This window comes from Nesoenas mayeri (genome assembly GCF_963082525.1).
Source record: "Nesoenas mayeri genome assembly, chromosome: Z".
In the NCBI taxonomy this organism is placed as follows: Eukaryota; Metazoa; Chordata; class Aves; order Columbiformes; family Columbidae; genus Nesoenas; species Nesoenas mayeri.
The window spans coordinates 29,798,212-29,825,779 of NC_137542.1; the positions used below are offsets into that span (position 1 = coordinate 29,798,212).

Consider the following 27,568-nt stretch of genomic DNA (forward strand, 5'->3'; position numbering starts at 1 on the left):
GCGCCAAGCCCGGGCGGCAGGGACGGGGGCCGCGCTGGGGGAGGGGGCCGCCGCCCCCTCGCCATGTCCACGGAGAGATGGCCGGGCTCGGGCCGCGGCGGCGAGGTAAGGGCGGCGGCAGCTTCTCGCAGTCCCCCGCTCCCTCCCCAGCTCTTCCCGGCATGTTGCGTAACGCGGGTGCGGAGCCGCCTCCCCGGCGCGGCCTGCCTCGGCCCGCAGCGCCCGGAGTCTGCGGCGAGCGGCCTGAGGCTCAGCCGGCGGCCGGGCTGGCGGCACTGGGTCTGCCCGCGCTGGGGCGGGGGCGTGCGGCCCCGCTGGGCCGGGTGACCCGCGTCGCGCCTTGAACCAGCCGTTGGTTCAGGGCAGTGGAGCGGAGTCCTCCCGGAAGGGCCAAACTGAGGGTGGTGGGAACTCGGGTCGGTGCGCAGCGACTCATTTCCCACCACTTGGGAGGGGGAGCCACAGACATTGCTGCCAGGGAGCTTCAGTATGAAAACCGCTTCGTGTTCAGAGGAGCAGAGGTTCTGCTGCAGGGACAGGCAGGCATCCCAGTCGCTTTGAGATGGGTGCACACATTGTAGCCGGTAACACCGGCATTGCATTGCACATATGGGCTTATTGCTTGGTCAGCCTCCGGAGTCCTTAAAGTTTGTGATTAGTCTGCAATCACAGTTACATCCTGTGTCATATGCTACTCTTCTAGTGAATAAGGTATTCTCCATATTTGTTCAATAATGCTTTGCTTTAATTATCTCAGGAACTTATGTTTTTCACAGATACTGGTGTAGTTATCTGTGCAGATTTCATGTTTTGTCACACTTACAATGGATGTTTTGTCACTGCCAAGCCACTATAGGATGCAGGGAGTTCAGTTCGTATGCTCAGGCATTGAAATTACCATTCAAATATTTCTAAAAGTCTTGTGTGTTACTTAGTTCTTGAAAATGCCTTTGACAATCAAAAAACCCCTGGTTTTCATGTAATGTGTCAATTACCCCAAAATACACAATTAACTATAGGAATGACTGTGGCATGTATTAGAATGAGTAGAGTGGTTTAATACTGTAAAACCAGTTTAAGTTGATGGTAATTCAGAACAGATGGAAAAATCATCTGAATAGATTTGTGTTGTGTCAGAAATGAGAAGGGTATATAATTAAGTATTCATTTCAGACAGTGTACCTTAAAATGCAGATGTACACAAAGCCATTAATGTTACATACTTTCAGAGTTTGATTTTACAGTAGTGCCCATAACATATGACCTTAACTTATATTGTTCAAATCTGAAGTAAGAATTTGTTTACTGCATCTTGTTTTAAGCAAGCCTCTGTCCATTACATAACTGGCCTTTGTGAGTGTTGTGGGTGTTAAAGGAAATAACTTTCCAGAGCAGTCACATTTCTCTTGAAATTCCTTGGTTTTGTTTCTCCTTTTTTTTTACTTTTCCTTTTAGTGAGCATTCTTGTTTTGTGTGTTTTGTTAGAAGAAAACAAACTAAGACTTTTGTGTGACAGTTAAATGGACAAAGATAAGTATTTTTCACTGATAACATTAATCACCAAATGCATGTAGCCAAAAACCGTTTTGTTTCTCAGGGCATCAAGTTGTCAGCAGAGGTCAAACCATTTGTTCCAAAACATGTGGCAGTAGCTGTGGCATGGTCAGAACCCTCAGAAGCATATGTCTTTCCTAGGTACTTAACTACATGCTACCCATTTGTTCAGGAACCATCTTTGGATAAGTATGTATATTTTCTGAATCTTATTTTTTGGGGGATTTTAAGCTTCCAGTTTCAGACATTGAATACTCTTACAAAGTCAAATCTCTGATACATTAATATTCTAACTGTAGAAACACTTGTGGCATTCTCTTCATGATTTAGGTTTTTGTATTTATGTCCTTTGGGCATATCCGTAGTACCTTGTCTCTCGCTCCCAAGGACCTGTATTGTTACAGAGCATTAAGGAGAATTTGTTCATCTGTAGTAATGGATCTGTCTCATTCATGCCTTGGAAGGACCTGAATCCAGTGCTTGGGTGAAGGAATAGTTCTGTTATGACAAGGCTGGGGTAAATATATCCCTATCAAAGGAAGATCCTCCAAGAAGGTTTCTCATACTGTAAAACAATTAAATAATGCATGGGGCTACTCATGGATCTTCTCTCCACAACTTGTGCATCCCCAGAAAGGCAGTTTTAGTAAGAATGCTACAGATTTCCAAAAGTTTTCTTGCTAATAAGGCCTGAAAAAAACAGGCATTTGTGGTAGACTTACAAAAGTATTGTTAACCCCGGACCAAGGTAGAAAAAAGCCTACATAGTAGGATAGGAAATAATCAAGGCTTATAAGAATTTTTTCATGTTATATAGTTCTCTAGTTGCTTTTCAGAACTCTAAGCATTGGATTAATTTTGTGATTACTATAAAGTTATTGATGCATCCTAACAAGTTCAGCCAGAACCTTAGCAATTCATTGTGGGCCTTCATTTTATCCTGCAGGAAATCTCTGTATTTTCAACCCATTTTGATTTGAAAATAGAAATTTAACATCAAAGTGAGTGTGGCCTGATCTATGTGTTAGAAAAAACACAGTTAGTATTAAAAACCAAAAACAACAAACAAACAAACCACACACACAAACAATGAGCAAAATAACCCAGCATATAGCATCAATATTCTGGTGAAGGTTTTGCCTTTTTTGCACTGAGCCATAGTTATTTTTTTACTCTCATTTGTTACTTTTCTTCTGCGTGTGTAAACTGCATTTGTAAGAGTGGGTTTGACTACAGTCTAGCAGAATTGCAAGAGGCAATAAGAAATCTATTATCGGAATTCTCATGTTCTGTTGGGAAAGCTTTGCAGTTTTTCATGATCTACCCAAGACTCAGGGTTTGGCCATTTTATGGTGACCAGCTTTGAAGACTTAATACAATTTTCTTGAGCTGAGAAATTTCATTTCTCCTTATTCAAATTTGGATATTGGCATATATTTTCTGTACAAAGTGTAGGAGGAAATTGGAAGGGAATTTTGGGTATACATTTGAAGGAAAAAGGCATGCCCCAGATGTTGTGGTTTTATAAACTGTGATGGTTAAATGCAGGTCAGTAAATTATGATCTTATAATTCTGTATTGTATTTCATACATCTTATATCCCGTAAAATAGTGTACTCCTACTTTGTTATTATGGCATTTTAAGACAGGTTTTACTCTTAAATGCTTGTATTTTTGCAGTTGAGTATGTAATGCATGTCATTTAGCTATACTGTGCTTTCGGTTTGTTTCACAAGAAAAAGCCCACTGAAAATAAGTACAAAGGATCTTGATAACCTTAAACAGAAATGAAGTCTATAACTGCAAAGCAGACTAGCTTTGAAACGTGAAAACAGATAACATCTGTGTTTTAAAATATTTGATAAACTGCATGGTTTCCCAAAACAAAATCAAGTATTTTTAATATACTCTGTAGCAGTGAGTAAATACTTAATTGAAGTAACATGGAATAGTTTTCTTTTGAAATACAGCTTTCTTGTTAAACAAATTCTTCAGCCAAGGAGTGATACATTTATCTAGGCAACAAGTATATGCTGAAGATTTGCCCTGGGATGACTTCTCATCTCTTTCTCAATGTCCATCACATAGTGTTCTGGGAGATCCTGCCTTCTGTGAATACTCCAACTGCTCTTACTCACCTGATGTTGTTTCAAATGTATATGCAGTAGCTGGCTCACAATATCATTCTAACAACTCAACACACTGTAATGGTTCAGGAATAGTCAGTGAATCTGCTGAGCAAACATATTCAATCAGAGAAGAAAGTAAGAATCTTTCTAAGGTGAGCAAATACATGTTTTTTAAAAAATAAAATTATTTTTTTAAATCAGTGTTTCAAAAATGTTTTGTTCATTTTTTTAAAGTGAATAATCACTCTCTGTTCTTGTAGTGATCATGAATGACATTTAAAGAGGATGGTAGTAATGTATCCAGCTTCAGATTTCAAAAAAGTTCATGGTATTCTACCATTCAAATTAATAGCATTTTTCAAGCAGTCTTTTTGGAACATGAAGGGAATTTAATTTTTTTTTTTTTTGTCAGCAGCATAAAGACCATTCATTTGTGAACTATGCTTTCCTTTGTTCACTGGGCTGGAAGGGAGGAGGGAAGGGGTTTTTTTTGAGCCCAGCTGCAGCTTCACGAACCTGAGTTGAGAGAGACCTGGTGGTTGAAATCAGCTGTGTGGTTGATGAGTGATGAGATCACATCTGTTGTTTATGGATTTCCAAGACCTGCTACAGGTAGAAAACAGTTCACAAGAGAGTAGGAACTTGTGTTGGTGTGCAGAGAGAAGAAAGGTTCATGTTAGAAATGTTCTCGTTCAACTGAAAGTAAACCAGATGTGTGGTAAACATCTGTCATTTTTTCTGTATGTCTGTTTGGGGACAAATTTCCTGAAGCTTGGATAATATTTTCAAATTAAAAGTAGGCAAACTGTTCCAAATCTAAAAACTGAGGAAAAAAACCAAATCAAATATATTGTTAATCCGTTTCCCTCTTTGGCTAAACATTGTGTCTCTTGGATTTGTAAGGCTGTTACTATTTCCAACAGGTTCAAGTAATCTGTTCGCCAGTGACATCCTTCTGGTGGACCTTACTCCCTAGGCAGAGACCTGGTAACTTTGCTGTTGTCAAGCCTGTGTAGAGGAATTTGTAAGACTAGGTCCTAAGCATGTATTGCTAGCCATAAGATGCAAAGGCTAGAGACCTACAATTAGTAGTTTTCTTGCTGAGAGAAAAATTAAACGCTGAAGCTGCCTAAGGAGAAGATTAGCTCAGTGTTAGCACAGGTGATATAATATAAAGGAACTTACTTTAGCTTCTGGGAGGAGTTCTGTGATCTCTGTTGGGCTGAGTTTTGTGCTCTTTGACAGTCTTTTTGTCATCGTTCCCTGTCATTTATTTTTTGTGAGCTTGAAATGACTGATCTTTGCAGGTTTGCATTCATTTCATCACATCTCCTAAAGCTTTAACAAGTTATCTTTCAAGGTTGGGAAATGCCTTGTACTTCCACCCAAGAAAAGAATGTTGCTGCCAGATGTACTTGGAATTTAGTCCAGCGTCCTATAATCAGAGTTAGCAATTCATCTAGGTTGGTACATTGTACTTTGCATCAATGCAAGCCTAGTGCTTGTTCCGTGCCTGCTGTACCGACTCCTGAGCCCAGATCTGCTGAACTGTGTTTCTTGTGAAAATCACAAGGCTTTCAGGACTCCACAGTATAGGTGAATGTGTTTAATGGGATCATACAGGTATAGCTTTTCAACCTACTTTCTGCCTGCTCCAAGTGTTGCGGATGTTGTGACACCAGTCTTGCCTAGTTTTGCCCATAATACATAGTTTAGTCAAAAGACTGGGATCCTTTTAAGATTTTAGCTGTGTTCGAGAAGAAACTCAGGAAAATCAGTCTGGACGATTTAAGACCAAACAATTTTAAACTATTGGAAGTGCTCTAATTAATGAGAATTTATAAGTAGAGTTGTCTAGAAACGTATGGAATAATCCCTCTAGCCTGGGCTAAGATGTGTGCTGAAAATGACACAGTTGACAAGGTAGATAAATAACAAATCTCTAACTGGCTGTTCGTGTTTTTATTGGTTATTTCTGGTTATGGTATACTAAGTATTTGTCTTGTATTAACTTGATGGCCAGGCTCCAAATGCAGAGATAGTTAACTGTAACTCAAGGTAAAAATCAACTAAATATATCACAAATACTTGCAGCAGAGGAGATCAAAAGAGAGTGAGAAAAAATTGGACAAGAGAAGACATGATGGAGATGACTCTTCTGTCGGAATTGTGAACAGGACTTCATTCCAGACCTCCACATGCAGCAGAAATTCCATGAAGCCAGGTACAAATGTGTTGCTTGGTTAGAAATACATTAAATAGACTTAAAATGGCTGGCTCTGCTGTAGCCTCCAGTTTGTGACAATGTTTTGAAATCCAGAATAATTAAGTAACAGGATTTCTTTCCTAGGTGACTTTTTGATAAGGGATGGTGACTGACATATTTTTCCTTATTGAACAATTTCATGTAAACTCATACAAAAAATTTCCTAAGCTGCCGCGATGGAGAGACGGGACACAGCTTGATGGAAGCAAAATTTCAACTTTATTGTAATTTCTAACATATTTTTTACATATTCCGAACAGCGCGTCACACGCTGATTGGTTTATTATTCTTTGCTAGATACCTACTGATCGGCTGATGTTTGTTTAGGCAGTTGCTGTCTTGATTAATGCACTCTCCTTAGTGTAGCAGCAGCAGCAATTCCTTCTTGACAACCTTAGTAACTCGTAATTCTTATCTACACAAAGGGTTTAGCACATCCTGTCTTTAAGTATTGTTTCTGTTTTTCCTCACCAGGGTCTGTGACCAACAAGCTCCAGCACGTTTCCTTTTATCAGTTGATAAGTGTGGGGAGTTTTGCTGATGCCAGCCAAATCCTGTCCCACACTAAGCAAGCATCTGAATTTACAGTTGCTTGTTGAGTCGCTGTTGTGTATACATGTTGGTTATAATTGCTAGGTTGTTTTTTAATGTAAGTTATGTGTATCAATAGTTCTTGTGATGATTACTGTAGTTATGCCAACTAGTGTACTATAAAACATAACTAGAAGTTATCACAAGTGAGTGCAATTATTTAGACTTTACACGCTTTATTCAGACAGGTTCAGTAAAACTACAAACAAGAAGCCAACTCAAACTCCAAAACGAGAGTCTCTTCTTGTACCCACGTGTGATGCTACCGTTCTGGATTTCCACAAGTCACGGAGTTTGGGAAGCAGTGAGATATTGAATGTACAGCACAAAAATGCACCAGTATGTTCAGCAGAAAGTAACAATATGTGCCTTAGTGAACCACAGATCTCTCTGTTGTTGAACACAGAGGTTAGTTGATACTTCCGTGTTGCAGAACTCATAAAAATCAAACTTGTCTACAGTTCAAGCATTTCTGAATGCAAGTATTTTGCATTTAGTATGGTAGTTTAAGACCTATTTAAGTACCTTGCAAGCAAAGAGTTTAATAGCTACAGGTTTTACAGTTCTTTTCGTAGATAATAGTGTCAGCACTTGCTGTGTCCTCTTTTCCATTTCTCACTCTTCTTTCCTTGTCTGTGCTGCCAGTAGATAGGGTAAAGCCAAGTACTCTTAGAATTTAGATTGATTCTGCTATGGTCTGGACTTGTAACTTGCCTGTACAGAGCACATACGTTCTTGAGGTTTCTTAATAGCTTCTTGTTTTCTTTCTTGCCTGGAAAGAATAGGCAAGCACCACTTATCCAATAGTTTCAACAGATTAGAAAACAAAACAAAACAGTCTGGAATGTTGTACTTAGTTGCTTTCTATTACAGGATAAAAATAAGAAACTGCATTGTAGGAGGAAAAATATTAAGACTTAAGCATTTAACTTTATCCTTCATTATTTCCTTGGTTCCCTCTTTGTTAATAAATACAATACTGATGCATTCATCAGTATGTCACATATATTGAATCAGAGTTTTCAACAGTGAAAAAAGAATAATAATTTCAAAGGATCCAAACAGCATGGTATTTCTAGTGCCTCTCAGTGGAAGACTGCTTGTGATGGAAAAAAGTCCTTTCTGCTCTCACCTGAGTTTCTCTTTACATTGTTAGTTTGAGTTTGACGATGGACTTTGTTTTTAGTGTACTTGGAACATTGGACCTTTTTCTTGTTCATTCTTAGAATCATTGCTTGGATGATTTTGTAAAATGTAAGAAGGCACTGTCTTGCTTTTGTGGCACTGGAGAGGGATCTGCTTATATTTTGTAATGCTATAGGATCAAAATAATGGTTTCATTAAGAAATGCAACAAAGAAAGTCGGGCTACAGAATTCCCTACACTTTTATCTGTGCATGGGTTGAGGATTTTTTAATTTATGGGGGTTTTGTATTTAACTCTGTTTAGGTCCATTATTTTATTCTTACTTTTATGATACCTGACCGTCTATTTTACAGAAAGATACTTCTGTGGAACGTGAAGCTTCATCAAAAACTTTAGATGAAACATTAGCCAGGTTAATTCCCTCTTCATGTGATGGTAGAGGTAAGTGCTCCAGACACAGGTTGTTTCCCTGTATTTTAACTGCCTGCATCTCTTCAATTTGGAAAACTAAAGTCTTGTGATGAGGTGTTAATGTGTAGAGTTAAAAAGGAATTAAACAACACACTCATTACAAAAGAAAAAAAAGCAAATGAAATTGTATCAGCTTCTTTCACATGAGATGGCCACTTGAAGGTTATTCCTGCTTATGGATTTCATCAGCGGATCAAAACCAAGATTCTCTTCATTCTCTGTTGTTTCATCACTGCTGAAGGGAGAATATTACTGTAGTTGCCTCTCATGTTTTTAAGAGGAAAGTAATGTATATCGATTATTGGAAGTCTGTTGAATCAGATTTTTCATATTTTTTTCAAGAACAAATGAGAGGTCTTGATAATCAGATTTGTTTTAAATAGCTGGTAGTCTAGAGTCTAGTATGTACCTAAAAATTCTGTGGCATGTTATTTCTGTCAAGTCTGTTAGACAAAGAAGCATAGCTATGGAGAATTTTGGTGCTGAAATATTCACGTTTTGTTTTGTGTACCTGTTGTCTGGCTGTGGGGATGAACAGCTTTTTTTTTTTTTTTTAATTGCCACAAACTATCAAGTGGCTAGTTTCAATTACATAAGTATTTAAATTTAATTTTAAAACTTAAATCCAGAATTGTGTGAAAAAATGTTCTGTTCAGCAGTACTCTATCTTGGAGGCATTATGTGCATTATATGCATTGGATTGTCTAAGTGCCTCTCACTGGATTTCTGTGTATATACAGACACACACTAGACTGAACAGTTCAGTCCTTATCTTCCTGCTGTCTCCAGTAAGCATTCAGAAAGGACAGGTTAATCAGCTGAAGTGCCTTGGAGGTCTCTCTAAAGATAAAGTTGTTCTAGAAACTGTAAAGTCATCTGGTAATGTTTTTCCCCAAATACTTTCTACAGCTCCTCTCCCCTAGAATAGAGTAACAGTTCGTGGTGAGCTGACCTTGGCTGGCAGCCAGACTCCTATCCAGCTGCTCTCTTACTTTCCCTCTTATTCTCCCTCCTCAGCAGGATAGGAGGACAAAATAAGATTTAAAAAGCTTTTGGGTCAATACAAGGACAAGGAGATTGCTCACCATTCACCCATCATTGAGAGAGCAGACTGGACGTAGAGAATATTAATTTGTCGCCAATTAAAAATAGGGTAGGATGGTGAGAAACAAAGACAAAACTAAAGCCACTTTCCCACCACCCTCTCTTCTTACCAGACTCATTTTCACTCCTTTATTCCCAACTCTTCTACCTCCTCCCTGCACTGCACGAGCAGATGGTGGTTGCGGTCAGTTCATGACAGTTCCTCTCTGCTGCTCCTTCCTCTGCAGTGGAACAACCTGCTCCACCATCATCTTCTCCAGGGGCTGCTGGGAAATTTCTGCTCCAGTGCCCAAAGCCCCTTGTCCACCTCCTTCCTCACTGACTTTGGCTGCAGGATTTTCTCTCACACTTTTTCTTATTCCCTCTCACAACTCCTGCACAGTGTTTTCACCTTTTTTTCACATATGTTACCACATAGGCACCACCAGCGTTGCTGATGGGCTGAACCGTGTGTGGTGGTGGGTCTGTTTTGGAGCCGACTGGGGCTGGTAATGGCCGTTTTCTCAGAGAGGCCACCCTTGCAGCCTCCTCCTGCTACCAAAATGTTGCCATGTAAACCCATTGTTCTTTTTAATTGTTCAGTGAAAGTTTTTCTCATTCTTAAAGAAGAATTGAGATTTTGTTCTGTATTTGTATTAGGAATATTTACAGAACTAGGTGTGGGAGTTCCTTTAAAACGTCGATAACACTGAGTGGTAGTGGGTGAAATTCTCATATACTGGGGCACATTAAGAAGTCTTTCAGCTGGTGTGTATGTCTTTAAAACTGGGAAGTTTTTAAAAAGAAAGTACTAATGTGGTGTACATGAAAGCTGTATGACTGAGATAAATATTAAAGGATTTTTGTATATTAATAAAGCAGAAGTTCATTATTTTAAATAAAAATTGCTTAGAAAATAAGCATAGAATTATTTGTAGGCAGTTAGTATGACATGTAGATGTACAATTATAATTTGGTTGGGCTAAATGTTTGTATATGGTGCTGGACAATATCTGGAATAGTTACTATTCTAGAAAGCTTTCTGGAGATATGAAATGAGTGTCTTATCTCGGTCCTTCCTCAAAAGGAATATGGATCCCTGCTGTATTTGCTGTTCCTTGATTAATTCATTACTGATCCTTTTTATTTTGAATTAGGAGAACTATTTTTGACACATTTTTTAATCACTTTTTTTTTTCTCCCCATGGCATTTTCTGAAGCACCTGCAGAAGGCTCTGCTCAGCCACATGTGTCTTGGGCCACGGTACTTTCACAGCCCCCAAAGAAAATTGTGTCATCACCAGCATCTGAAGGTCATTCCAGAGGCAAAGGGAAGCAGGATAGTGAAGGAAAGGTACTTGAGAATTGTCTTCTCTAAACTAATTTCTGTCATTGTGGTGTTGTATCTCTTGATGTGAGGCATTGCCATTTTTTTCCTAGACTCTGTACGGTGTCCACTTCTAACATAGCTTTTAAGAAGTAGTATAGAGTTACCATGTCCTTATTAAAATTTTTCTTTTCTTATAGTGGAAAAGAATTACGAGATGTCAAAAAAACAGTGCTATTCCAGCAACACAAAATTCCAAAATAGCTGATTTGAATACGTTACTTTTAGGCTGGACTTCTGTCAAATTTATGACCCTTGAAATGAGACATGAAACACAGAACTCTTGCCTTGTTTGAGCTGATATTTCCTGTTGAAATCTCAGTAGTCCAAATATGTTCTGATAACCATACAGCATACTTCAAATGAAAAGTTTTTACAGTTCCTCTGTATTTCTAAGAGATCTTTAATTTTCCTTGTCCACTGAATGTTCTAACATGGGTTGATTAAAATACCCTTTAGTTGTGTAAGTGTGGTTACTTGCATTTATTTTGGCACATGGTATTGGAATAAATCAATTTCTAGTGGTCACGCCTCACGATTTTTTTTCAGCGATCAGAAACAAAAAATGATGCTAGTGAAACTGAGCCTGAAGAAGGGTCGGAAAAGAAGAAAAGAAAGAAGAAAAAGAAGAAAAAACCAAAATTACCCACTGACATAGAGAAACCTCAGAATGAGTTGACTACAATACAGGAACCACCAAGGATTGAGGTACAGTGAAGAAAGAGGTCTTTGTTGTTGCTCTTTTAAGTGTTATGAGTGTATTGGAAGACCAGAGGTTAACACAGCTTTGTAAAATTTTAATTCAAATCCCATTTTTAGAGAATGTTGGTTCAGCTCCATTTCAATTTAGGTATTTGTCAGAAGATGATCTTTAGGGATATTTAAGATCCCTTCTAACCCGTGTATGATTGTATGATTCTAAGTTACTAGTAGGGAACAGTTGGACCTTTTGACTTACCACATATTCAGTGGGCACAGAGGAGTGCAGAAGAGACTTAGTAGCAAATTTGGAATGATGCATCTGAGAGTCTGGATGTTAACAGATAACAATAAAAGTCAGATTTCCTAAATTAAAAATATGCTATAGTAACCGTTGCAGAAAGCCAGGTGCACAACAGATGTTGAGTGTACGGGGTATCATAGTGTGCCACATTTTTTTAGAATGTGATATTGGTATTATAGTTTTACCCCTCTTCCATCTGGAAGCAATTTCTATGGAACATGGTTGTCACTGCTTACATTCCTGATTGCAAATTCCAGATTTTTTTCAAATTCATATAGCTGTAATATGCATATTAGTATTTTGATACTTTTGTGTGTTGGTGTCATGAAGGCACTAGACTCTGCACTTTAGAGAATTGTTGTATGGTCCATAGTTTGACAGTTCTTTGTTGAAAGCTCAGTATTGTACAGCACTATGTACATGTGTTGATTTATATGTTTGATTTAGTGTACATAATGTTCAGTCTGGGAAGTGACAGCATAAAGAAGCCTTCCTGGCTGGCTTCTGTTCTGTACATTATAACATGGAACACGGAGCAGAACTGTGTTTACACATTCTTTTAGTTGTGTGTTTCATTGTCCTGGAACAGCACAAGAAATTACTATTGTAGACCTCTGTTAGAGAATTATGGGTAGATTCAAAGACCTGCAGGTTCTTTCCCTCATGAGAACATCCCCATTTTTGCTATATTCTACTATACAGTGTCTGACCTGTGAATGTATTATCATCTAAACAGAAGGAACATGACAGCAGTCATGATAAATAATAGGAACCTAATGGGACTGTTGAGGACAAAATTGGAAGAAAATGGCATAGACTCCTGGAACAGGACATACGTGTCGCACTGAAGTCTGTGCTGTGGAGGCAACATCTGTTGTGGCAATGAGGGACAGCTTTCAGACCCCTCCTGGTTTGGTGGGAATACCTGTGTGTGACAGGTGGAACACAGGGACAACCACAGAATCATGGATGGAAGGCAGAGAGTAAATTTATTTTCATTACCTGGCCAACCGGGGGATCTCTGAAGCAGCACCTGGGCAGAGGCACACAAGCTGGGGGGGACACAAACACTGCAGAGCTTGGTCTGTGCTAGAGGATCAACAAACCTGCTGGTTTTGCCTGTGTTTCAGGGATTTGCACAGGCTTAGTTTACCACCGTGCTTTGATCTTTCCCACAGCAGAGCATGTTTGATAAGTTGGTTCTGAGTCTATCACAGGCCTGTGTTACCAAAACATAGATTTTCTACTTGTCCAACACACCAGGCTAAACAGTTAGTATGATGTATGTATTTTTCTACACCTGAGCTGCAGGTCACTTGGACATGTTTATTTATGATCCTCCTCATGCTCATCAGTTTGAAAAATAGGTGAGACACTTGTATGATGCTCTTGAAACAGAAGAGCATGAAAGGGTCTTCTACATGGAACTTCTGGGCATCCAGGAGATTTAAGAAGGTTCTGCTACAGGCAGCAGCTCACCAGAGCAATATATTGGATTGTTTACTAGTCTTATAAAAGTCACTAATTTATAGACACTGTTAGCAAGCATAAATGGATGCGGATGCATGTGGGGAAGAGTCAATGCTGGTAGTACTGGTCAAACATGTAAACAGTGCTGGGAGTTATTAGGAGAACAGAAAAGAAAATGGGTTGTGACAGTACATAAATCCAGGAAGTGTCCAATCTAATGTGGTGTGGATTTTGTTTTCTTATGTTTCCCCCACTCCTTAAAAATGTACATACCTAAATAAAATAGTTAAACAAAAGTCTCCAAAAATAATCAAAGGTATGAAGCAATTTCTGTGGGAGGCAAGACTGAATAAACTAGGACTTCTCAGTCTGTAAAACAGATGACTAAGTGGGAATCAGAAGTGACAAATGAAGAGGAAATTATTTGATCTTCCTCCTAATTTTGTTTGATGTCCTCAGGTTCTTATAGGTGATGAGTTAAGAACAAATACAAGGAGGTGTAATGTCGCACTCAGTGCTAGATTTTAATTACTCATTTTGCTACAGGATGTTGCAAATGCCAGAAATTTACTTGAATTCAAGAAATGATTGGACAGACTGAAATAAAAGTTTATTCTAGTGATGGTTATTTAAATATGAAGGTACTGCCACTGTCTGAAGCAGTCCCTAAGCTGGAAGAGTGTATTTGTAAAACATTTTTTCCTTTCTTGCTGTCATCTTTTGTCATATTGATGAGCTTCTCTAAAAATAGTTCGTTGAGTGAGGTGTGTCTGTCCTTATGCTAGAGCTTCCTAGCTGGGGCTGTTTAAATGTGAAGTATTTTGGGCTGCAGAAGAACGGTTGGTGTGTTCAATAGTATTGTATCACTGCTTAAAAAGGCCTCTCAGAACGTGGAAGGAGAACCAAGCTGGTGGATCAGGGTCATTATGACTGAGGTAGTGGGTGTAAGGAGCAGCAAGCTCCAGACAATCTGTACTTAACTAATCTGGACTCTGGATAATGTATCCTCTGCTAATAAAATTTAGTCTTGTGTCTAAGCCTACGTAATCACTTTTGTGATTTATCTGTGTATTTCCATACTGTAGTCAAGAGTCATTACCCTTTTGCCTGCCTTTTTTGTCCTTCACTGCTCACTTGTTTAAGGTTGGAGACTGTACTGGAAGAAGAGGGAAGTTGTCTGCAAGGCTGTTAAACGATCTGAAAAACACTGCTTTAGGAGCCATTTACCTCTAATTATTTTTATCAGCTGACAGCAATAACAAGCTGCTCGTGGAAGTCTCTCTGTTGTAAGATCTTTCAGCCCTCAATTAGCTGCCACATAGATGACTTAACCATTTTAGTGCTGAGTATAGTTGGTGGCACTGCACTTGCCTTCTGAATTCTTGTACAGTGAAACAAATTGTGATTAATGTTTAATAAGCAGGAAGAAAGTAGTTTGAATGTAGGAAACCTCAGTTTTGAGAATATGAACTTGATAGTTCTTACAAAATTGCCTTCTGATTTTTTTTATTTAGGATGCTGAGGAGTTTCCTGATCTGGCAACTGCTTCTGATAGGAGAAACAAACTAGGATCTCAGAAATCACCATTTCCTTCTGCTGCCAGAAAGCAGTCTGAAGTGAGTAATCTTATGACATTATGTGAGTGTTTAGAAAATAAGCAGGAAAATACTGCAAGTTTTAAGTGAGACTAAAGGTGAAATTCCTTTGACTAAGTGTAGGTTCTTATGATGTGGGGCTCTGCCCATAGCAGTCCTTTTAGGTACTCTCTGGGCAGTAAAGAGCTACTCATTGTATTCAGTAGATTCATATTGTTCTAAAGGAGATAACCTTTTTGGTCTCTGAACTACTGCCTAAACTCTGGGCTACTACTTCCAATATAGATACCTCTGTTGTGGATACTCAAAGTGAGCTGAGATGAATATTCTTTGTGTAGTTTATTTTCCTACAGATAGTGCTCTGGTTTAATTTTGCACTTCATCAAAATAATACAAAGACTTCCAATTTCTGCCTTTACTGTTTGTTCATATAACCAAATTTCACAGGAATCTGAACAGTGTAATACTTCGTTCACAAGCCATGCAAAGGTAAGAATTTGGGTCTAAGATCAGTTATAAATCCAAGCTATTTTGTTTTTTACATGAGTGAAATGAATCCCAAGTATTAATTTGGAAATTCATTTAATATAGGGATGAATCCCAAACATAAATCTCAAGGACAGGAAATATGATTGCTCTGGAAAACCAAATAACATAAACAATACAAGTGAAATTCCAGGCTTCTGTTTCTTTGAAACTAGTTTAACTGCTGTAAATTTTTATCCTTCATTTTGTTTCACTATGAATATTAGTTACTTAAAAAACAAAACACAAAAAACCAAACCCCTTCTTTTGAGGCAGTAAATTGCATTGACAAGGAGCAGCAAAAGGCCTAGGAACTGCTGAAACCAGATTCATTATGAAGGAAGTGCTATACAGACTTGCACCTCAAATGAGAGAAAGCTTAAGCTTTGTAGGCCTAAGTGGGTTATAACCTCTCAAAGCTTTTGTGAGTTGTAGAAACATGTGGTCGTTAGGCCATTCATGCTCCTCTATAACAAATATTTGAAGAAATGAAGAAATTAAAAACAGCCTTGCTGTTTTCTTCTTTTTTAAAAAAATCAGCAATCTGATGTATTATGGCAGCCAATAAATTATTACACTTTTAGAACACCACTATAAGATGTACACAGAGTCACCTCTTCTCCAGGCTGAACAACCCCAGCTCTCAGCCTGTCCTCACAGGAGATGTGTTCCAGCCCTCTGATCATTTTTGTGACCATCCTCTGGACCCTCTCCAACAGGTCCATGTCTTTCCTGTGCTGAGGGCTCCAGAGCTGGACACAGGCCTCTAGGTGGGGTCTCACCAGAGCAGAGTAAAGGGGCAGAATCACCTCCCTCAACCTGCTGGCCACACTTCTTTTTACACAGACCAGGGTACCGTTCGCCTTCTGGGCTGCAGGTGCAGATTGCTGGCTCATGTCCAGTCTTTTATCCCCCGGTACCCCCAAGTCCTTCTCTACAGGGCTGCTCTCAATCCCTTCATCCCACAGCCTGTATTGATACTGGGGGCTGCCTTGCCCAGGTGCAGGACCTTGCACTTGGACTTGTTGAACTTCATGAAGTTTACACAGGCTCATTCCTGAAGCGTGTCCAGGTGCCTTTGGATGGCATCCCTTCCCTGAAGCAGATCAACTGTACTACACGAGTTGGTGTCATTCACAGACTTGCTGAGGGTGCACTCAGTCCCACTGTCTGTGTGTATTTGAATTTAATATAATCTTCAGTTTACCCTTCCCCATGTGTCTTCAAATATTTTCTCTTCTTCCTTGTCACTTTTTGTCTCTAAATTTCAAAGATCAGTCTCCCTGAAGAGCCTTGGGATAGTCAGTCTCCCATATCAGATGGAACTCCCAGGGTCGATGGACTGTCAGGGAAACAAGCTTCATCTTCTGTACTAGAAAGAAAGAAAATGCAGGTAAATGAGTTAATGTTTGAAAATAAGTTTACAATTCAAAACATCTAAGGAAATTAGCATATTGCATATAAGACTGAGTCCAGGTTCATCTGTGATTGTATTCATACTTACTCATAATTTGAGATGTGACAAGATCCTCTTGATTAGAAGCACTCAGTGGTAGTAATTGCTAGCCCCTGGTGATACAGTGTTTAGGAAAAAATACTAGCTTTTCATTAATGTCTGCAGGTTTCAGATGTCAGAATTTTTCTTTTACCTGTCTTACTTGATCATGGCATAAATTCAGTCTAAACTGATTGACTTAAGGAGCTGGGAACATCTTAAAGGTAGTTCTGCCAAACTAATGCAAGGAGACAAGGAGATCCACTTAGGTTAGGGCAAGAAGTACAGAGCAGCAGTGAGGTCAGTAATAGTTCCGTGTTAGTAAGTATGCTCTGGCATATCTCTGATGCAAGGTGAGAGCCCAGGCTCAGAAGCAGGTCACATTCCTTAACCCTGTTGTAACAGGAGCAATAATGAAGTGATCCTCCAGGACAGGACTTCTAAAAGTACAAAACTGGAGAGTCATTTCCTTAGCATGTTTTGCTGTCGTAGGTTTTTTTTGTGTAGTCTTTGCTAGACTATTCATTCGTAATTTATATTCTGAATCGTTGAATGTGGTTCCAAGTGTGGGCCAATACTTTTGCTTTCTCTTCAAAGCAGACAGAAAGAGTACTGCTTATGAAGAAATAGTGCTTAAAGATTATAACTTTTTAATATGGCATTGAAGATAATGATATATGTGTATTGCAATCACATACCCTGACAAATTCACAGAGTAGTTTTTCCCTACTTCTAACAAAACCTGCAATTCTGGGAAGCCTTTTTTATTTTTCAAAGATAGGTGGCAGTCTTACCAAAGCAGGAACCTAGCATAAAGCACCTCCTTTATTAAAGATTTAATACTTTTATGCTTTATTCCAATAGCTATTCAAAAGTTATTTAAACTGTTTCTGATTTTTTTTATTTTTCACATTAAAGTTGACGTGTATCTAAAGATCAAAATACTTTTGGTGAATGAAGTTAAAAATCAAAGTATCATGGATGAAGATGTTGAATGTATTACATACCATACAAAACCCAGTCTTTACATTCTGAAATGGAGAGCATTACTAATTGGTACTGAACTTGTTCAGGAAGTACCCAGGAGCAGTGGTAAGAAGAGTCAAATTCCCGTGCAGTTGGATTTGGGTGGCATGCTGGCAGTCTTGGAGCAGAAGCAGCAAACAGAGAAGTCAAAACAGTCTTCTAAGCCTGTCGTGTTTTCAGGTATTCGTTACAATAAAATTTCCTTTCTTTCAACATGAATTGTTTTCAGGTATCCAGACATTGAAAGTAGCATGACTTCTGGTCTGTAATAATCTCTGAATATGCAGGCAGGAGCACAGTTCACAGGAAACAATGTAGGTAAATATGAGAGGTGATTGAAATTTAGCTTTGATAAAAATACTCATGTTTGTGGCAGTTTTTGCTTTTTTAAAATAGGTGTGTTATTGTTGTGATGTGAACCTGCAGGAGGAGGCTACACAGTAACAAAGACTTTCTTAATCTCCTCTGATGCTAGAAATCCTAGAGCTGTAACATCAGAGGAAAAAGCTCCTTTGCAAATGTAACATTATGTGAGAGTCAATCAGCCCAAGCCAAAGGATGAGTCCTGCCGTGCCTGATAATTGTGAAATAATTGCTGCTAACAACTTGCTAGGTTTTTGTCATGGAGAGAATCTTTCAGACCTTGTGGATGCATAACCAGGAAGCAGAAACAAATAGCTTAATGTCGTTTTCATTGTAGGTCAAAATTTAGTCTTGGCTGTGTTAGTGCAGTATATTTTACAAAAGGAAACATTATGTTTACTAGAATTCAATTATGATAAAAGTTCTCTCCTTATTTCAGTAAAGAATTTTTTAAAATATATATTTCAGAAAGATGGCCAGTCACACGAGAGTTCATCTTACAATGTTTAATATGATAGCTGAGCTTTTAAATAAAAAGCTCAAAATACCAAGCATTGGTAAGATTTTCCTTCATTAACTGAGAGAACTTGTAAGATGCATTTTAAAGTTCTTTTTCTGCAATTGATCTCTTTTTTTTTTTTTTTTCGAATCAGTCAAATTCAATGCTGCAGAAGTGCTAATAACTAGTTTTGTTTGTATAAAATTATACAGTGCTTAGATTGGATGGTAAATGGTGGAGCACAAAGGTATGGGCACACCCATTAAATTGGTGTGTACCAAAATGTAGCTTTAGTTTGTGAAGTGGCATTGTGCTGACCTTTGTAATGACAAGAGGTGCATAGTGAACAAGAAGGACAAGGAGTGTGACTGTGGACAAAGTTATTTCGTTCCACTTCTACTTCATTCGGTAAATAACGTGTAGATGGAACAGCATAGTAAAGCAGTAATTATTTTAATTTAAATTACGTTTTGGAAGTGCATCAGTCGTGCAAAATGACACAAACTGTTACAGCCATCAAGTTGAGGAAAATGAGAACTCAGTGAATTTGAAGTAAAGCGGTAAAGGTAATATGATAGGTCTGCAGGATGTATACTTATGTCTTGTTTCAAATCCAGCTTTAATTCTCGTAGCCATCTATGCTAACATACTGCACAATGTTCTTGGCAGTGTTCTCAATTTGCTTTTGTTACACAGAGCCAAAGATTGAAAGTTGCAGTGTAGCAGTTTTATGATGTAAACTGTTTATGCTTATAGTACTGTATATGGTGTTGGAAGCAGTAAATGAAGATGGTTTAAGACAAGCTGCCAGAAGCTTTGGGTGTTTGGGGGAGAGGGGCTGCCTGAGGCACAAAGTTTCAAGCTCATTTCACTGATACTCATGTCATCCCCCTCATTGACTTGCTAATATAACCTCGTTTATATTGCCAGTAACTGAAGTCTGAGAAAAGTGCTCTCACATGACACAGCCATTCCTACTGATAGAGAGTTGAAAAGGGAGAGTAGTTTTTAGGGTGTGGTGTCATGGTTTGGAAGGTCTGGGTTCAGTGACTTGGCCAGTCATTTAAAGCTTCAGTGCTCTAAACACTCTGAAAAGTGCAAGTAAAGTAGACATCTCCTGAGAGCTGTGCTGGTTAAGCAAAAGAAACTTAGCTGTAGCTTTAAATTACTCATTACCCATCTGCAAATGAACTTCATCCAACTTCATTAAGGCAAAACAAATGGTAGGAGTAAGCGCTCCACATTATTTACAGCAATTAAATCTAAAATCTGTAATACAGCAACTCAGTACTTATCTTAACGCAGTATAGAATCTGTGGAGGATGAAATGCCATTACCATGAAACACGGGAGATTCCTGAAGGTTTACCAGGCCAGCAGGGCATGGTGTTGAAGGTAGCTTGGAGAGCAAAGTTTTGCCAAATCCTGCTTTTGAGGATTCAGGGACAGAGCTTGTGATTCTAGTTGTATAATAAAAGCAGAGGACATTGTCAGTCTTTTGGGAGGAGTATCTTTACTAGATAACATTGTTTAATGACCTATAAATATTCTTAATATCAACACAACACAAGTGTAATATGTGTATATTAGTGTTAATACACAGTCCTAATCCAGTCATTAAATTTGCATTGGATTCTAGTTTAGGTATTTGTTACAGTTATCTGATGCAGACTCTTTTTTTTATCTCAGTTGGTGGTGCCATACCATTGCTTTCTAAAGAACCCGCTACAGCCACAAAAAGTCACCGGTTAAACCAAGGAAAGATGCCTCATAACCCTTTGGATTCCAGCGCTCCTTTGGTAAAGAAAGGGAAACAGAGAGAAGTCCCTAAAGCAAAGAGACCAACACCTCTTAAAAAGGTGCTTATATTTTTACCTTAAATAGTACAATATAGGCTAATGTAACTTTCATATTACGCCATGAGTCTGTTAAACCTTCTGGTATGGAGATCTGCATCTCAGCATCCACTTGTCTAAATTCAATTTTAGCTTTCCTTGGTTTAAGAAAGTGGAGGGGGTGGCAGAGGAGAAGAGGGGAGTCTTGCTAAATAGCATATTTTAACACAAAGTCGTCCCCCCCAAATGTATTTTCTCATTTAAATCACTTGATAGCTGAAGAAGTGCCACTACACAAGTGTCCACACGTCATTGGTACAGCGGGTCAGCCAAATACTTAACTTGGTTTGCACAAGATATCGTTATTTGCAGGACTGGGGAGAATGTAACAAGCAAAGGTAGCATTTAATGTTCCTGTGCTCTTCCAGGCCAGAACTTCAGCTAATTCTGCTGCAACCAGTGTTTGATCCCTGGGAATTTCTCTTGTATCTTCTGTCTTTGTCCGTTCATGTTGCTTCCTGTCATGTCATCTATACAGAGGATTTTGAGATACCACTCCTTCACTAGGTCACTTTTTGGTGTAGAACAATTCTTACGGAGCTAGTAAAGGTAGTTTGGTGGTTGTTCCATGCTGCTTAATTGAATTTGAGAACTATACAATACAAAAAGCATGCAACAAGCTGTGGAGGATGATACCAATTACTTTGTCTTCTGGCTGTTCTATCTTCATGCCATCTATTTTCCAAAATAGGTTTTAGAAGACAAAAATTGCTTTGTCTGTGTAATGTCTGTGTTCTGAGTATGGTAGGGAGCTTTGTTCTTGTTGATCAACAACTGTTAGTGGAGAAATTTACTTTTGCAGTTAGATTCTGTGTTGTAATTGATTACAAATTTTGGATAGATGAGCTGAGCCGCTGGTCTTATATACGGTAACTGCTTCTTAGCAGCTATGAAAGCAGAAAAGGAAGATGAGTTCCAGAAAACTAATTGTTGGTTTTGTCTATGGTAGCATGTTTGGATCACGCATGTATCCTGCTTTCCTTCCTTCCATGTACCATACAGCTTAGCTATCCATGGTGATTTCTTCTCTTTTTTCTTCAACCAGCAAATTCAGAGACAGTGGCCTGTTAGACTGCCACAAGATTTTTAACAGGGAAAAAAAAGAGTAACTTTGCACACACATATATGTATATATGTACTTGAGTGTTTGGCTGAATTTCTACAAATTGATAAACTGAACAATAAAGGTAAAGAGGGACACTTTTCACCTGCATTTCTGCATTGGAGCAGTTCATCGCTCTAACTTTAGTTCTGCCCTTGTAGTTGATCCCTAGTAATTATTTTCTCTACCCAGACAATGGTAACCAAGAGAAATGTCCTTTTCTATATATATGTGGGAAATAGCTTTCCTTCTTTTCATGTGCAAATTAAAAAGCAAACAACAACAACAACAAACCAATCAAAACCAATGTTGTAGACTGTGAACAATAGTGCCCAACTGCTTTATGAATAGTTTTCAGGTAAACACTTCGTAAGAGAAACTGCTTTGTTACCTGTGTGACATTGAGTTGATTTGGTTTCTATATGTATTATTTTAGATTATTCTGAAAGAAAGAGAACAACGAAAACAGCAACGCCTGTTAGAACAGACAGCAGTACCAAAAGATGAAGATAATATTTGCCAGTCTGCAGAAAATATTACTGAAGATGAAACACCTCTACGGGATACTCAAGCAGGTATCTTTCAAGAGAGGGCTATAATACAGTACATAGATAGAGATGTGAGAACAAGCACACTTAGTACTTTCAAAAATGTGTACCAAATACTGCCAAATGAAAACTGTAACCTTGGGCTATCTAGAGTTTAAAGTGTGCCAAAGCTCATAGTCAATATAGTAGAGTAACTGGGATTCTGATTACCGTTGCACACTTTTGTGCCCATTGGATTTATCATATGTCATAATGAGAGTCTCTACATCTCTCTGGCAATCTCTTTAAAAGAGGTACAGCAATAAAAACTGACAGATAAAAAATGTATGACCTGTCTGTCTGCTACCACAGGTTTTTTAACACTGAAGTAATGACTCTTCAAGAGATACTTGACAATTTAGCCTCTTTATGGTGCTTTTTGGTCTGTCTTTTCATTGAAATTTCTTTATTTACATGGTAGCTGTTCCTGTAATGCAAGTTGCTGAGGGCTTTGTGGAGAACATGGGGATCAAGGAACCTACAGAAGGTTCTGTGACTTCAAAGCAGCTCACCTCCAATCTTCCAAAAATCCATAGTAGGAAATTTAGAGAGTAAGTATTGATTGTAGTAATGTCTCTTTTTCCACAGTATGATATGGCATTTTTCAGACAAGATACTTCAGTTACATTCTGTGCAACACTAAAGTGGAGTTTAGAGTGCAGGTTCTAAATGCTTTTCAGTTTTCCTGTAGGCTGACACACAAATAAATTATATTCAGAGAAACAGTCTGTACATTGTTGTAATACTGCAAGCTGTATGTTCCTTGAAGGAAAAAAAAAAAAAGATCAGAAATTGATTAAAGGCTAAGGAAGGAAAAGGAGCTGCTGTTAAAAGATGTGTCTTATTTTAAGGAAATGTAGCCCAGCCTAATAATTAATAAAAAGGGTAGTATACCTTATTCATTTTCAGTGTGTACTTTGGTTTTCTGCTGCCAGACAAAATGGCAAAAATGTAAAGAATATGATTAGGCAGATGACATTTTCATGTTGTGGCTAGGCAGAAAAATACAGGGAAGATGTATGGGTTATTATGTGCAAACACTTTCAATTTTGTTTAAACAGATGTATATGCATGTTTCCCTATAAAAGAAGAAATAGTTATTACTGTATGTGAAGAGGTCAGAGATCCAGTCATGACAGTTTAAAACAGATGACAGTTTAAAATAGTTACATCAGGTTAGCAGTGTTTTAATTTTTAGTTTTCCTCCCGTAAAGTCACTACTGGCCTTTTTGCAGTCTGTGTTGTAGTAAAGGTTAATATTGGTACAGCCATTCCTTATCTTTCCGATGCCATCTGTTAGTTCTAATTTAACTTGCACTAGAATTTACTTAATTTGTGTCTTTGCAACAGTTCTACTGAAAGCACAGTTTGGGTTGAATATGTGCAAGACAACTCAGTCCTATTGATTACAGGATGTAGAGCATTCAGTAAGCTTAGAATATTTTGTGTCTTTAGATTAGATTTTCGGTAGTTTAGTAGTCTTGTCTCTGAGACTTAGTGAAATCAACTGGAAATAGTAAATAAAAAATCTTATAACTTAAATAAAATTTTGAGATAATTGTATCTCTAAGATGCGGGATAGATCTTGCGATCTCTTCCCATAACTTTATGCCACTTGGCATCTGTTGACTGTGCACTTGAGATATCTTTAGTTTTTCTTGTTGAGACTCTTCTTTACTGAACTATTCTTTGTGTAAAAGATGGGGAAAAATAATTTGCAACCGTGCTCTTTCCCAGGGAATACTAGAAGGATGAAGTACTTCTGTTTATATATTTTGTTTATGAACATCACAAGGCCGTAGTCTTATAAGTGAAAACAGGATGACAGACAAATGGATGAGCATGGAGAGAAGGAATTTGATCCAGATTTCCATCTTTGTTATAAGTAGCCTTGTGCTTATAGAAATAAATGAGAATTTTATATTTTAGTTGCTGTAGTAAGATTTACATAGGTCAAAAGAAATGCCCTCAGAAAAAGTGTTCAATAGAAAAACATATGTACGTGTATATTTATGGTATAAGAGATATATAAATATTTTTTTTGTATATATGTGTGTGTATATTTTTAGTGTAGTTTGACAGGGGAGCCAGATACTACAAATATCAAAACTTTCTGTAAGATCTCAGCCAACAGGAAAAATATCTTAAGTAAATGTTTGTTTTCTTGTATATCACAAGTGTGTTTGGAGTAGAAACGGTAACAAAGACATAAAATAGATGGTAAACTGTTTATAGTTTATATTTGACATGTTACATGTTAATATCTGTAATTTTATGGTTTTTAACTGTTACTTGATTCTTCCTTCCAGTTATTGCAGCCAGGTACTTAGTAAAGAAGTTGACAGTTGTGTGACAGACCTCTTGAAAGAACTGGTTCGTTTCCAAGATCGCTTGTATCAGAGAGACCCAGTAAAGGCCAAGATAAAACGGAGGCTTGTTATGGGTCTTAGAGAGGTTTCGAAACATCTGAAGCTGAAAAAACTGAAGTGTGTCATCATCTCTCCTAACTGTGAAAAGATTCAGTCAAAGGGTAAATAAGTTTAAAAAAAATGTTTAATAAAAGAAATGTAAAAAAGCAGACTTGGTGTACTGGCAGCACTATTATTGTTGGAGAAATTTATTTGAGTAGCCTTTGAACTCCAGTCATATAAATATGCCTTCCTTCTTCAGATAGTGTACCGCTGTGCAGCTGAAGTGTGAGCTGAGTCAAGGCTACCTGGAGTAGGGGAAGTTGTCTGACATGGGTATCTGTCTAGTTATTCATTTGCAGTGCAGCTGCAGAAAAGTTTGCACTGGCACAGCTGAGATGAGACAAAGGTTACTGATGTGTGCCACCACAAGAAGTCCTGCTCTATCAGTCTCTTTTTGGCCACAGATTGGCACTAAGTTGTTGGTGATAATTTGTTTAAAATATGTTGTAATTATTGTCATTACTTTCTGTTAACTTTGAAATAATTGTTTAGCAGCTGAGTCTTTTTTTTAAATACTAGATTAGAGTGTACTACACATGTAACAAAATACTGAGTAGTAGCGGTGTAAGGATACTGCTAATTATGAATTAAGGAAAAAAAAAAGTCTAATTCTCCATTGAAAATGGAGATCTAACATCTCTTCTTGAGGTCCATGTATTTTTTTGTATTAACTCCTGTATTTTCAAAATGCACCCTTAATCTTGGGGGTTTTTTTGCCTTCTTGTAACAGTACTGTCCTTTAGTTATAATCAGCTTGAATAGTGTCATTCTTTGCTAATTCTGTTGTCTGCCTCAGGTGGGTTGGATGAGACTCTGCACAACATTATCGACTGTGCCTGTGAACAGAATATCCCGTTTGTTTTTGCCCTTAATCGCAAGGCCCTGGGCCGCTGTGTGAATAAAGCAGTGCCTGTGAGCGTGGTAGGAATTTTTAGCTATGATGGGGCTCAGGTAAGCTGAGATATGTAGGTTCATGTTTTTGTTTAGCTTTATTTTTTACCTGTAAGGGGAGAAAAGTGCTCTGACTTTAAGGTTTTATTTGTTTCTTTTGCTTTTGCACACTTACCCTCTTTATCTCAGGTCAGTGGCTTCTACAAAAAAATTATTTTAGAAGTACAGCCACGCAGCACTGTTCAAAAAAAGTAGTTTGGCCATTTCTTCCTGACATCCTCTCTATCCAGATCTCTTTGCAGTTTTTTTTTTTTCAAGAGAACTGGTGTTTTTATAAATGTGTTTTTTCCATGTCTTTATACATGCTTAGCTGTTTGACTTTTATATAGTAACATATGTGTTCTGAATAAGGAGTATTCACTACAGATCGTCATGGAGATGTTAAAACGTCCTGTATGATTTAAGCTCTGCTAATATTTTATATTTCCATAGGACCATTTTCATAGAATGGTACAATTGACAACAGAGGCCAGAAAGGCCTACAAAGATATGATAGCAGCTTTAGAAGAAGAAGCTGAAGGAGGACTACGAGAAACTCAACCTGGCATCTTAACCACTGAATGTGAAAAAAATGGCTTATCAGAAACTGGTAAAACATCTTCCAAGGACTCTGATGAGGATGTACCAAATTATAGTGAGTATTTACTGACTTGATTGTGATTCAGTTTTTATTCAAAGTGCTCTTTAATACTGCCATTTTCACTGAAACAAATCACACCTGACGCTTTAGTGGTTAGTAACATGGGAAATTCTGCTTTTCTGTGATTTCCACACACTTCCCTGATTTGATAAACTGGAGGTCAGCTCTTGCTGAGGAAGTCTTAAAGAAAATTCCTCTCTGAAATCCACTGATGGCAGGTGGTACTCATTCCTTTGTCCAAGGAGGTTTAACAAAGCTCCTTATTATTTCTATTTGTTAATAGTCTCTGGTGGGCTTATGTTTTTATATCAAAGCCTGTTTGAGATGCATCTTACTCTCCAAAGCATTCATTTTTTGTAAAGGCCTTCCACTTCCAGAAAAACATTCCTTCAGCTCTGCTCATACAGGCACCAGGCAATGAGTTATCACAGGTACTAGGCAACTTGAATCTCCTTGGAAAGTTTTGAAAACTTCAGAGGATTTTTTAAAGTTGGATCCACCTTCATACGTAGCCTTGCTTGAGTAGGGGGTGGGACACAAGGACCTCAATGGATCCCATTACTCCTGAAGTTTTCTTTCATGCCTCATCTGATGTCTTGTGGTGTACATGCTAACATGCTCATGTGCCATCTCATCAATTACTTAGATGGGGAGGTAAAGAATACATATAACTTTCCATGTGTAAGCTTTTCTACAAGTATTGAACAGTATTGAACAGTAACCTATTCTTGTTTCATTCTAATATTCCCTAGTTAAAATCTGGAAGAGAAAACTTGAAGAAGAGTATAATCCGTATGCACTGGAACTGGAAAAGAGCGCAGCTGCGGATATGCTGTTAGCAAATCTGGAAGAGCATCAGTAAATCCACATCCAGTTCTACTGGGCTTCTAATTTTCTTCTCCTAGGAAGAGGGTAGCAAAATACAATATTTTAAGAAATTTATGAAGTCAGTTAAGTGAAGTACTCTGAATCCCTTTTAAGTAAAATACACGGTGGAGCACATTAGGCACTGGCTAATGCTTCTATGGTGTACGTATTTGGATTATTACTATAGCAGGTGACAACAGCAAATTGTCTTAGTCTCAAACCACTTGAATTTGCTTGGTGTATTTTAATGGTTTCTTGAACTAACATTGATTTCTTGGTGATGCAGTATACTCAAAAGATTATTTTATTTGAGAGGAGATTCCATGGGTGAGAAAGTCATGACCTTATGGGGATTGCTTAACTTTTTTTTTAAGAACTTAAGCTGGTTTTTGATTGTTGGTTTGTTTTTTGTTGTTTTTGTTTTTCTTCTAAATAAACCTGCTTAGGTGGGCA

General features: G+C 38.1%; 1 protein-coding gene across 10 annotated transcripts; it reads left to right on the top strand.

Annotated features, from left to right (window-relative positions):
- On the top strand, nt 1-27,568 carry SECISBP2 (SECIS binding protein 2). Of its 10 annotated transcripts, none has more exons than XM_080361991.1 (19): nt 20-105; nt 1,598-1,743; nt 3,643-3,835; nt 5,778-5,907; nt 6,725-6,879; nt 8,040-8,127; nt 10,461-10,594; nt 11,177-11,335; nt 14,615-14,716; nt 15,143-15,184; nt 16,494-16,613; nt 17,789-17,921; nt 20,292-20,461; nt 22,036-22,174; nt 22,608-22,737; nt 24,496-24,716; nt 25,454-25,608; nt 26,041-26,242; nt 27,001-27,568. In XM_080361991.1, the coding sequence occupies exons 1-19, from the start codon at nt 64-66 to the stop codon at nt 27,108-27,110; spliced, it is 2,571 nt and encodes an 856-aa protein (XP_080218117.1). In that variant the 5' UTR covers nt 20-63; the 3' UTR covers nt 27,111-27,568. The 10 variants fall into 10 exon arrangements, with proteins under 10 accessions (XP_080218121.1, XP_080218119.1, XP_080218120.1 ...); XM_080361988.1 differs by having other exon boundaries at nt 22-105; nt 6,725-6,948; XM_080361992.1 differs by lacking the exon at nt 15,143-15,184 and having other exon boundaries at nt 22-105.

Coding starts and splice junctions, on each gene's coding strand:
- SECISBP2 (XM_080361988.1), top strand. CDS start 64: ATGTCCACGGAGAGATGGCCGGGCTCGGGCCGCGGCGGCGAG. Junction 22,175..22,607: donor TCTACGGGATACTCAAGCAG/GTATCTTTCAAG, acceptor TTTACATGGTAG/CTGTTCCTGTAATGCAAGTT. Junction 26,243..27,000: donor TGAGGATGTACCAAATTATA/GTGAGTATTTAC, acceptor AATATTCCCTAG/TTAAAATCTGGAAGAGAAAA.